The sequence below is a fragment of the Entelurus aequoreus genome, linkage group LG10, assembly GCF_033978785.1.
Source record: "Entelurus aequoreus isolate RoL-2023_Sb linkage group LG10, RoL_Eaeq_v1.1, whole genome shotgun sequence".
In the NCBI taxonomy this organism is placed as follows: Eukaryota; Metazoa; Chordata; class Actinopteri; order Syngnathiformes; family Syngnathidae; genus Entelurus; species Entelurus aequoreus.
Window position 1 is genome coordinate 39,783,129 of NC_084740.1, and position 12,722 is coordinate 39,795,850.

General features: G+C 38.0%; 1 protein-coding gene across 2 annotated transcripts in view; it reads right to left on the reverse strand.

Annotated features, from left to right (window-relative positions):
* urb1 (URB1 ribosome biogenesis homolog) overlaps positions 1 to 12,722 on the reverse strand; it is an 86,242-nt gene that overhangs the window by 47,928 nt on the left and 25,592 nt on the right. For both annotated transcript variants that reach the window (XM_062060851.1, XM_062060850.1), the window contains exons 13-17: positions 7,752 to 7,874; positions 7,571 to 7,683; positions 4,519 to 4,623; positions 475 to 730; positions 257 to 415 (exon numbers count right to left, since the gene is read on the reverse strand). In XM_062060851.1, the coding sequence (XP_061916835.1) occupies positions 257 to 415; positions 475 to 730; positions 4,519 to 4,623; positions 7,571 to 7,683; positions 7,752 to 7,874 (756 nt within the window). The remainder of the gene's footprint in view (positions 1 to 256; positions 416 to 474; positions 731 to 4,518; positions 4,624 to 7,570; positions 7,684 to 7,751; positions 7,875 to 12,722) is intronic.

Sequence of the window (12,722 nt, forward strand, 5' to 3'; positions counted from 1 at the left end):
TTTTTCCGTCCAAATGAAAAGAACAAATACTTTGAGCCAGAAAATTAAATCGATTCTGAATGGAATCATCGACTCGTGAGGTGCACAAAGATTCCACCTCGAATACAGAGCTTTTTTTTTCTGTCCAAATGAAAAGAACAAATACTATGAGCCAGAAAATACTTTGACGCACATTATTCACAGCCTTTGGTGGACCTTATGAAATGAGCATTGAGTTTGATACAAACAGTCTGCAAAGTTGTGAATTTCAAGCTACCTTTGTTTGCTGGGAGTTTGTTCCGGGCCTCTAGAGCGGCGAGGACAGCCACGCTGAAGGGGAACATTTGAACAATGGAGTCTTGGCTCAGAGGCGGCCCGTCCTCCTCCATGTTGGCATCATTGCCCTCCATAATGACGTCCAGCATGTCCAGGACATCTAGTGGAGAGAGCCGTGGTCAGGGAAAAGAGGCTTTGGGCGTGGACACAAGGAGTTACCGTCTATGTGGGACACGGCGACACTGGCGGCGTCGCCCTCGGGGCCGCTCAGGTTGGACTGCAGTTCGGCCGCCTCCTGCACCAGGCTGGCAACTTTATCTGTGTACATGTGGGAATGGCTCACCACCCTGGCAAACACTTGCTCCAAGAAGCGCACGGCCGTCTCTTGTTGGCTGGGTTCTACTCGGTCCAGCTGGTCAAGCCAGAGTTCAAGTTCGGTCCAAGTGTACTCAAACACACCGGTGTCCTTTAACACCTGAAGAAGACACACGACATCCATCCATTTGCATAAACACATTATAATGGGACTGACTGGGAGTGCAGCGTGTCATTACAGTAGGCGACGGTATGCATTGTAACTCCGCTTCTTAACACACCTGCTCTGCCAGAGAATAGGAAGATGTAGCAGGATTTACATTTGCCAAATTGGTGACTTCGTCACACCATATTTAGTGAGTATTCAAACCCCTATGGATACCTGCTTTCAAAAAACGACAAATCTAGTAATTTTTTCAGTTTTTCTAGTCATAGCCCCCACAAGCTTGGAACATTACAAATAGAAAAAAGAGGCGACAGAAGTAAACTTGTATTCCAAACATATTTGTTTTGCTTTTCATGATTTTTACTCACTCCCAAATCATCTGTCAGGGCAAGTTGTGCAAATTAGAAAATGACGTCATAGCCCCACCCCTACAAACACTACACTCCTCAACATGTACCTGTGAAATACTACATCATATATAGAGATGTCCGATAATAGCTTTTTATAATATATCCGATATTCCGATATTGTCCAACTCTTAATTACCGATACCGATATCAACCGATACCGATATATACAGTCGTGGAATGAACACATTATTATGCCAAACTTTGTTGTGATGCCCCGCTGGATGCATTAAACAATGTAACAAGGTTTTCCAAAATAAATCAACTCAAGTTATGGAAAAAAATGCCAACATGGCACTGCCATATTTATTATTGAAGTCACAAAGTGCATTATTTTTTTTAACATGCCTCAAAACAATAACAGTGCAATACTTATATTGTAGCGTCCCGGAAGAGTTAGTACTGCAAGGGATTCTGGGTATTTGTTCTGTTGTGTTTATGTTGTGTTACGGTGCGGATGTTCTGACGAAATGTGTTTGTCATTCTTGTTTGGTGTGGGTTCACAGTGTGGCGCATGTTTGTAACAGTGTTAAAGTTGTTTATACGGCAACCCTCAGTGTGACCTGTATGGCTGTTGACCAAGTATGCCTTGCATTAATTCGTGATGAGAACAGCCGGTAGATATTATGTGACTCGGCCGGCACGCACGCAAAGGAAATGCCTTTAAGGTTTATTGGCACTCTGTACCTCTTTCTACGTCACTGTACACAGCGGCGTTTTAAAACGTCATACATTTTACTTTTAGAAACCGATACCGATAATTAAGAAACCGATACCGATAATTTCCGATATTACATTTTAAAGCTTTTATCGGCCGATAATATCGGCAGCCTGATATTATCGGACATCCCTAATCATATACTCTGTATTAGGGATGTCCGATAATGGCTTTTTGCCGATATCCGATATTGTCCAACTTTTTAATTACCGATACCGATATCAACCGATACAGATATCAACCGATATATGCAGTCGTGGAATTAACACATTATTATGCCTAATTTGGACAACCATGTATGGTGAAGATAAGGTACTTTTTAAAAATAATAATAAAATAAGATAACTAAATTAAAAACATTTTCTTGAATAAAAAAGAAAGTAAAACAATATAAAAACAGTTACATAGAAACTAGTAATTAATGAAAATGAGTAAAATTAACTGTTAAAGGTTAGTACTATTAGTGGACCAGCAGCACGCACAATCATGTGTGCTTACAGACTGTATCCCTTGCAGACTGTATTGATATATATTGATATATAATGTAGGAACCAGAATATTGATAACAGAAAGAAATGGGGGGAGGGAGGTTTTTTGGGTTGGTGCACTAATTGTAAGTGTATCTTGTGTTTTTTATGTTGATTTAATAAAAAAACAAAAAAAACAAAAAAAACCGATACAGATAATAAAAAAACCGATACAGATAAGTTCCGATATTACATTTTAACGCATTTATCGGCCGATAATATCGGCCTTCCCTACTCTGTATACTGTATGTCGGAGTGCACCTATACGATACCAATATTGGAGCCTTGCGTATTGGCCAATACCGATATTGACCCGATGTAATATATTTTTGGTGACGCCTACTGTTCACAAAAATTCATGAAGTTAAACAACATGACACTGTACGTTGAATGATGCGGACACGTTTGTTACTGGATACTTACGAATACGCTTCTGCCTTCGAATGCTTAAATAATATGCAACTATAATGTAGAAGGACGAGAATGTATTCGGGCAAATTGGTACTCTTTGACAGCCATTTGAGTTTGAGTTTGAGTTTATTTCGAACATGCAAGCATACAACATGATACATCACAATTTCCAGTTTCTCTTTACAACATGTTCGAAAAGGAGTAGGAAGAAGCAGAGCTTATTTAATCCTACCCCTTTTCTTTTACATAACAGTTTCTAAAACTTTTGTTGACTTCCTGTTCTCAATTTATTCACAATATACTCCATAAGTAATCACAATAAAAAATAAAAAATAAATAAATAATAATCATCACGTACACAGCTACTCCTCCTCAATTTTTGTTGTTTCTGTTGATGTAGTTTAGTTCATATCCTTCCAGATCAAAATCTAATCCTTTTTTATCATCAATCCATGTTTCTGTGACAGCAATCACTTTGAAGGGTTCGTTGATGTGTTCCAAAAAGTTCTTAATGTTGTTGTAGTTTGCATACAAGCTTCTGCTATTAAAATGAATAATTGACAATTTGTTATCACATTTAATGTTGCTATTATATTGATCATCTGTATAATAAAAACAATTATTACTGATGTGGGAGAAAAAATTTGTATCTGGATCTATATCATTTTCCAAATCCTGGTTTTTGTGATCTTTGTTGCAGAAATTTTTTAGTTCCATATTTTCTTGTTCAACAATCTTTGATGTTGTTTCAATAATCTCTATAAGTGTAGGTGGATGCATGAAATGGTATTTTTTAGACCCGGGAATGGCGAGAGCGACACGAAAAGACTGTTGTTTCCATCCCCAGTTTCTTCGCAAAGATTATGAGTCATTCTCCATCTAAACGGGAATACGTATATAAACATCCTAGCAGTCGGCATCTTAATGACAGCAGACCTTGTACAGTAAGTGATGTTGTATTATGTTTGATGGCTCTCATGTAGTCTACAGTAAATAATAATCGGGGATGATGTCGAAGAAAAAAAATAACGTTGTGATGCATTTTTTTTAATTAATGCGCCGCGTATGCTTAAAATGCTTAAAATACGTAAATATTAAATGTTATTATGAATGTGTCTGTTACTACATTTCATATATACTTGTAAATAAAACCTTAATAGAGGTGTTGGATGTTTTTTTAAAGGCTTTTTAGGCAGACTAGAGCGGCTTCCATAGGCTCCATCGTAATAAGTATTTATTTACTATATAGAATGCATTACAAAAAAATCCATCCGTCGTCATGTCTTTCATATTGATTGTGAACGATAGGAAAAATTCCCCCAAAAAAGTACAGATCCCCTTTAAATAAAGCCTCTGCCTTGTTTTTAATGAATATGTAGGCCTACTACGTTACTGTATTTTAATGTTGGTCATTATGGTGGTACTTGGTGAAAAAAGTTTGAGAACCACTTGCCTAGCAAGTTAACCTTTTGTACATTAATTGACTAAAATGTAATAGAAAAGAGCAATCTTGTATGCCTATTGGAGGACATTTCGATGTTAGCTTTGCACAAGTAAACACGTAGTATCAGACATGATATCACACATTGGACCTGCAAGACCACATGATCCGGACTGATGTCTGCTGTCAATATCGGACCGGGACATCCCTACTCCCAGATAAATAATGGAGATTGACAACAAGCTGCGGAGCCAACAGGAAAAAAAGAGGTTTCTTACTTTCACCACCAACATCCGTGTGGAGGTCTTCAGTTGGCTGCAGCCGCTGTTGACAAACATCTTGAGGAGCAAATAAATCACTGACTTCTCTTCTTGGCTGGCTTCCTGCAAGATAGAGAAACAAACCCATCGAAAACACTTTTAATAACACCACACATATATACAAAAACACATTTACATGTATCAGGCATGTGATATGAACTTAATGAAAAGGACTGAAGATAAGCCGCGGGTCTGAGGGCCGCAGGTCCAAGGTGGTGCCCTGGTGGGGGGACAAGGGGTCAATCGTGCCTCTGATTGGCCTGTCTGTAATGTTTTGCCCTTATCTTAACCAACCGTGACTCATCATAGTAAAAAAAAACAGCCAAACATGGATTTTCTTATACGTAAACCAACCAATCATCATTAATGTTTCCCGTATATGTTGTCTCCTGCCCGTGGAGTTGCACTAGCATATAGCGTATCTAACCGCTACATGGGTCTAAAAATAGCTAAGCTACGGAAATCTACAGCCATACTGAAAAGCTACTGCCAAGCTACCGGGAAATTCGCTACATAGCTTCGATTTTCAAGCTACCGTAATCATTTTTAATGGAAAACCGTAGTTTTTACCACTGCAGCCGTAAACCGGAATGGATTATCAAAAACCGTACTCATTACGGGAAAACCGTAGTTGTTGGCAGGTAAGGCAAAGAGATGGATCAAGATTTTAACACGCATTGTAGGTTGGAAAAAACAAAGAAAAACGGAAAAAATTCAGTGTAAAAAAAAATTCAGTGTATCAAAAATCATTATCTAAAAATAATGTGTAAAAAATTCAGTGTATCAAAAATAAGTGTGTGAAAAGTCAGTGTAAAAAGAAATTCTGTGTCTAAAAATTCAGTGTCAAAAACTGTGTAACAAAAATCAATGTCTGAAAAGTCAGTGTCTAAAAATTCAGTGTATCAAAAATCCGTGTCTAAAAATTCAGTGTAAAAATAATTCAGTGTATCAAAAATTAATGTCTAAAAATTCAGCGGAAATTTTTTTTGCATATCAAAAATTAATGTCTAAAAATTCAGCGGAAATTTTTTTTGCATATCAAAAATCAGTGTCAAAAAATTCAATGTATAACAAATCATTGTCTAAAACTTCAGTTGATCAAAAATCAGTGTCTAAAAATTCAGTGTATCAAAAATCAGTATCTAAAAATAATGTGTAAAAAATTCAGTGTATCAAAAATAAGTGTGTGAAAAGTCAGTGTAAAAAGAAATTCTGTGTGTAAAAATTCAGTGTCAAAAACTCTGTGTAACAAAAATCAATGTCTGAAAAGTCAGTGTAAAAAAAATTCAGTGTCTAAAAATTCAGTGTATCAAAAATCCGTGTCTAAAAATTCAGTGTAAAAATAATTCGGTGTATCAAAAATCAGTGTCTAAAAATTCAGCGGAAAAAAAATTTTGCATATCAAAAATCAGTGTCAAAAAATTCAATGTATAACAAATCATTGTCTAAAAATTCAGTTGATCAAAAATCAGTGTCTAGAAATTCAGTGTAGAAAAAATTCAGTGTCTAAAAATTCAGTGTAAAAAAAAAACCAAGTGTATCAAAATTCAGTGTCAAAAAAGTCAGTGTATTAAAAATCAGTGTAAAAAAAATGTTTCTAAAATCAGTCTAAAAATTCAGTGTAATAAAATTCATTATATCAAAATTCAGTGTCTAAAAATTCAGTGTAAAAAAATTCAGTGTATCAAAAATCAGTGTAAAAAAAAAAAATCAGTGTATTAAAAATCAGTGTCTAAAAATTCTGTGTAAAAATGTAGTGTATCAAAAATTTGTGTCCAGAAATTCAGTTTAGAAAGAATCCAGTGTCCAAAGAAAAACAGAAAATATTTGTTAGAATAATTGTTTGTAAGTTATCACAAAAACTTTGTGTTACATTGAGTGTCTGGTGAGAAGACAAAAGCTGTCTTTGAAACTAACCAAGAGTAAGCCTCGTAAAACTCCACTGTGTAGGGGGGGGGGGGGGGGGTTAGCACAATTAAAGTGTTCTGTTTTCTTTCATGTATGGTAATCAACAGAAAGATATTGTTCTAACCCAAGGACTTCAAAGCGGAGAGGAAGCAGGACCAGACTCCCCTCCAGGCGACCTCTTCTTGAACCTACTTCTTGAACTGTTTTACGAAAGTCTTTTTTAACTATTTTACGACCTCTTCTTTTGAACTGTTCGGTAACCAAAGGCAACGCTGTTTAGGACCCACTTCCCTCTGGAACCGGCTGTTGTCATGTGGTCGGAGAAAGTCAAATAAAGAAGGAGGAGTACAATATTTCGCCAGAGCGTGCTGAGATACAGTACAAGAGTACAGTGTACAGGCGACTATCCTCAATTGAGTCCAAATTTAATTCTGTCTCTGTTTAATTCTTTGCCTCTTGTCTTGTTTAATAGATGTCATCAGTGTTTGAACCTGACAATATATTTTTTAGTTTAATTCTTTGCCTCTTGTCTTGTTTAATGGATGTCATCAGTGTTTGAACCTGACAATATATTTTTTTAGATTTTTACAGAGATAAAAAAGACGGATTTCCAACTATAGACGGAAAAATCAAATGCCTGATGTATACGTTTGGGCTGCAAATCTTTGGGTAACGCACGATTCGATTCGACACTTGGGGGTAACGATTCGATTCAGAATCGATTCTCCATTCAAAATCCATTTACTACCGCTTGTCCCTGTTGGTGTCGCGGGGGTGCTGGAGCCTATCTCAATACTTTTTAATAACATTGGTTGCCTACATTGTTTGCCAGTTCTATGATGAACTACATTGCTCCATAAAATAGATACCTTTTTATATTTTATAATTCTACCCAGACATTTAATGAAATACAAATAAGGCAACAAGAGAAGTATCCAACACTTCTCTTTTCTAAAGTAAATGTGTACATCAGATATGATCAACAATATGATTTTTTTAAATTGATTAGGAATTGTCACAAAATAATGGTGATTCATTAAAAAAAAATGATTTTTTGACACCACTAGTATACATGATGTAACAAAATTTAAATCTTCTCAACCTGAAGGCGGAACCATGAGAACTTGCTGGCAGGAATGTCCAAGGCCAGTTGTAGAATCTGATGCTGAAGGACTGGGGCGACCTCTTGGTTCACTCCTCCCTCTGACACAACCCCTGCAGACGCCAGACAAAGTCAGGTTGGGGTCAAGACACTTTTTCATTTTACGAGGAGCTAGTATTACCTTTGAGGAACTTGCTGAAGTCAAATTTGCACTGGCTGACCAGGTGTGGAACTACTTTCTGGTAGAGACAAATCACCTGGAGGATCAGAGCTTTGAGCAGGATCACCTCGGGCGTTTCTGGAACTGTTACACACACACACGCACACAATACATCAGTTAATGATGTAGTTTGAATTAGAATAATACACAAGAAGCAGTCACTGGGCAAAACATGAAGTGTATGAAAAGACAAGTCCTTATAAAGCTAAAGTAATGCTCAGTTCTGATGGTTTTAATGAAGTAACGATGCTTATTATTGTGGCTGTAGTAGCAACAGCATCATGCCGAGAGCGGTATCTCATATATGGACCCTCTAAACAGGCTAAAAATAAAGCTCTAAGATCCACAAAAATAAACATATGGTTGAATCAAGTAATAATAATAATAATACAGGCGATCCTCAATCTATGTACTAATTATGTTCCTACAACGGCGATGTAAGTGGAGTTTTAGTATAAGTCGGAACTTACAGCTAATAGAATACCCAAGTACAGTGTAACCTTGTTTTACGAAAGTAATTGGTTCTTAAACAGGGTTTTTAATCGAAAAATTTGTATAGTGAAGCAAATTTCTCCATAAGAAACAATGTAAACATGAATAAATGGTTACAGCCTTGACAAAAGTCCATGTTTTAGTGAAGGTTTGTACACTTTGAACACAATATAAAGTGCTATACAGTACTGTATATCAAACAAACATAACAAGGAGGTGGTGGATTAACTATCTCTTTATCAAAGAGCTAAATCAACAACGACAAGCTTAACTGAGCTGTATGTGCTGCCCTGCTAACACGCGCACACGCACAGAAGTCCCTTAAGTGCCCTCACAAACGATCAGAAATCACAAAAATCCCTAACTTAAATAACCATATTGCTACAATAATAAACATTTTGAAAAGTACCGTATTTTTCGGACTATAAGGCGCACTTAAAATCCTTTAATTTTCTCAAAAATCGACAGTGCGCTTTATAACCCGGAGCGCCTAATGTACGGCATAATTCTGGTTGTGCTTACTGACCGCGAAGCAATTTTATTTGGTACATGGTGTAATGATAAGTCTGACCAGTCATACATAAGAGATACGTGTAGACTGCAATATGATGGCAGTAAACAACACCAACACTTTAAATGTTCCATTGAGAATATAGAACATTACACACGGTGCTCAAACATCTGTCAATATGTTTTTAGTACGACTTCTGTAAGCTATGAAGCCGCAACCGCTTGATGGATTGTCGGCGCATTAAACATACAAGTATTAATTGGGGGTTAAATCACCAAAAATGATTCCCTGGCGCGGCCACTGCTGCTGCTCACTGTTCCCCTCACCTCCCAGGGGGTGATCAAGGGTGATGGGTCAAATGCAGAGAATAATTTCGCCACACCTAGTGTGTGTGTGACAATCATTGGTACTTTAACTTAACTTTATTATTATGGTACGCGTATAAGGACCGCAAAATGGCACCTAATAGCAGACATATTACCTGGCGTTTTGTTTCGCAAAATTATTATTATTATATGATTTATTTATTTTTTATCTGTCCGGTCTCGCCACTCAGACAAATCCTATTATTGATGTAGATGATCATATCTGCTGTACAGATTTACTTTAGAAAAGAGAAGTGTTGGACTTCTCTTGTTGCCAGAGAATAAAAGTGGGACTTAAAATATTCAACAGTGGGGGCCATTCTGACATGAGGGGGCAAAACATTTCACAGTTTAGGGCCAACAACCGAGAAGGCCCTGTCTCCCCTAGTCTTAAGCCTCGTTTTAGGCCCCACATATTGGAACTGACCCTCGGACCTCAACGCGCGAGCTGGAGCATACATTTGGATGAGGTCCGTGATGTACTTTGGGGCCAGTCCATTCACAGCTTTAAAAACAAACAGTAACATTTTAAAATCAACCCTAAAACGAACAGTAAGCCAATGCAGGGAAGCGAGAATCGCTGTAATGTACTCCCTTTTTTTGGTTCCCGTTAAAAGTCACGTCGCAGAGTTCTGGACTAACTGTAAGTGTGACCGTGCATTTGGACTTCTTCCAGTGTGAAGGGCGTTGCAATAGTCCAGATGTGATGAGATAAAAGCGCGCATGACCTGTTCAAATTATTTAAAAGATAGAAAAGATTTAAGGTGATAAAAACTTGATTTAACAACGCCGTTAATTTGTTTGTCAAATTTAAAACCAAGTACTATAATGACTCCAAGGCTGGTGGCTGTTGGACGTAGGGCTGGGCGATATGGACGGAAATGTATATCTCGATATATTTTCCAGTGAAATTATACATATAAAGACATTCATTTTTTAGCGAAATTTACTGAAATTGAAGTGAATGACAACTGTACTGTAAACGGTCAGTGGCACTTTTATTAAGCCAGTTAGTCAAGATGGGTATTAACAGCACAGAAAATAAACTTTTTAAGTAGGACAGAATTACATAACATAAATAAAATAGAAAAAATATTCTTTCTACGTAAAATAAATAACATAGCTGTGCAAATAATACAAAATGTATCAAACTCAGGTAATTTGCAGGCAGGCACTTTTTAATTCCCAGTCGAAGATGTAATGGACTGCCACACACGTACGGTTCTGGTCAGCGCCAAGTAAGTGACTTGACTTAATTGTGCGGCTATGATCTTCCTCACTTCGGCGTACATTTTTGGCAGCATGGTAAACAACTCAAATGAATGTTTTATCCAGACGCATAGATTTGTCCAAATGGGGCCAAGTAGACACATTGTGGGTTTCCTGGACGTCGTCTACATCGCTAAAAGAAACATCTAAAGAAGAGAATCCCTCTGCCATCTTCCACTAGTTTTTTTAATATATAAATCGCCCGCTTGAATATTCCCTCTTCTCTTCTTTGACTCTCTCGTCGTCATTTGGGATGTCTGTTGTAATTTCCCTCCCTGGATCCATGACCCACCCTATCTTGCCTCTGATTGGCCTGTCCCTAATGTTTTGCTCTAATGTCAACCAATTCAGACTCATCATAGTAAACAACCAACCAATCATGGATGTTCTTATACGTGCAAGCACGTCTTGGAAGGAGGAAGGGGAGGGGCTTAGTAGCCCATGGAGTGTTGCGAGGGAGTGGGAAGCGGGGGAGAACCAGGAACACAACAAATATGCGGCGTTTGGTCATTTTAACGTAAAATAAATTATATCGATATGACGATATTTTCTTAATTCATATCTTGTTTAAAAATACATCGATATATCTTACAAACTCGATATATCGGCCAGCCCTAGTTGGACGTACACAGGTCTTAAGAAAGTCCAGGTCAAGCCGAGGGTTACTGTTGCCCAGCAGCATTTTTTCCTTGTTTAGCTTAAAAAAAGTGACATTTCCTTCTTCAGTGTAGACGTGTGACTCTGGGTAATTAGTCCTCGTTTTCTTTTTTGCCATTATTAACAAACTATGGGAGTGTGCCATAGCCTGGCAACATCAGAACACAAAACGAGGAGCACCTATATCTCATAATTGAGTAGGGGTGTAACGGTACATGTATTTGTATTGAACCGTTTCGGTACGGGGTTTTCGGTTCGGTTCGCTTCCTTCTGCCTCTGTTTCTGTCAGTACTCTACACAGCACCCAGCATTGTCCCACCCACACAACCATCTGATTGGTTACAAACAGAGCGGTAACAGCCAATCAGCAGTGCGTATTCAGAGCGCATGTAGTCAGTCCTTAGCGTTTAGCAGGCAGCGGACTCTCCCCAAATTATAATAAACACCTCCCAGTCAACTACTAGTAACATCACTATGAGCCCGTTGACCTTCTAGAAATATAAAAGGCAGTTCAGCTCGCTCGCAGTCCTGGCTTGAGGTGAAGGCTAATTCGCTTTTAGCGTAACGTTAGCTCATTTTGAGGTGTGTGTGTGTGTGTGCGCGCGCGCGTGTGTGTGTTACGGACAGCAAAGCCCTGTCTGTTTGTTATTTCACTTTACCTTTTTTTGTGTTGATTGAGCTGTGTTGAAGCAGCAAAAAAGGACATTACCGTATTTCCTTGAATTGCCGCCGGGTATATAGTATGCACCTGTATAGAATTACTGCCGGGTCAAACTCGTTTCGCAAAATAATTAGCGCATGCTTAGCATTACCCCCGGCTCAGGATTAACGTCGGGTCAAACCCGTTTTGCAAAATATTATTTTTATTAGCGCATGTCTAGAATTTCCGCCGGGTCAAACTCGTTTTGAAAAATAATTAGCATTTGCCTAGAATTTCTGCCGGGCAAACTTGTCACGTCACGAGTGACACTTCACCTGTCATCATTTTCAAAATGGAGGAGGCTGATTTCAATCATTTGAAATCGCATAAAGGGAAGAAGATTAAGAGCTATTCAGTAGGATTTAAGGTCCAAGCTATTGAATATGCTAAAAAGAACCGTAAGCAGCTATGTTTTATTAATATACCGTAGCTGCGTGTGTCAAATATGAGTCATTAATTGACTCCCGCCTCCTGGTGGTAGAGGGCGCTAGTGATCCTTCTTGCGACTACTCGGCTGCAGAAGAAGTGACAACAAGCAGCAACAGCTTTAGCAGCGATCGTTTATTTTTTCCTCTCGCTTGCACTTTTAACATGGAGGATTACATATTTAAAATAAAACAGTTTTATAAACTGGACTTTCAATCGAAGCAGGAGGTATTAATTAAAGGAATATCTCCATCGAGACAGAGAGACTTTTAAAACTGAAGAAAGATAAGGAAGACTTCTATAAACAAGTTATCGATGCTTTTGGTCAGAAGGAGCTGTGCATGGACATCATTTATAAGTAAAGGTAAGACCATAATAAAGTTTTTTTTATTAAATGTGCTTTTCATGATGGTATCCTTACATCACACTCAAATTTATAAGCGCAGGCTTAAATTTACCGCATGCCTTTGGTAGGTGCCGGAGTGAGAAGAGGTTTTAAAATAATTAGCACA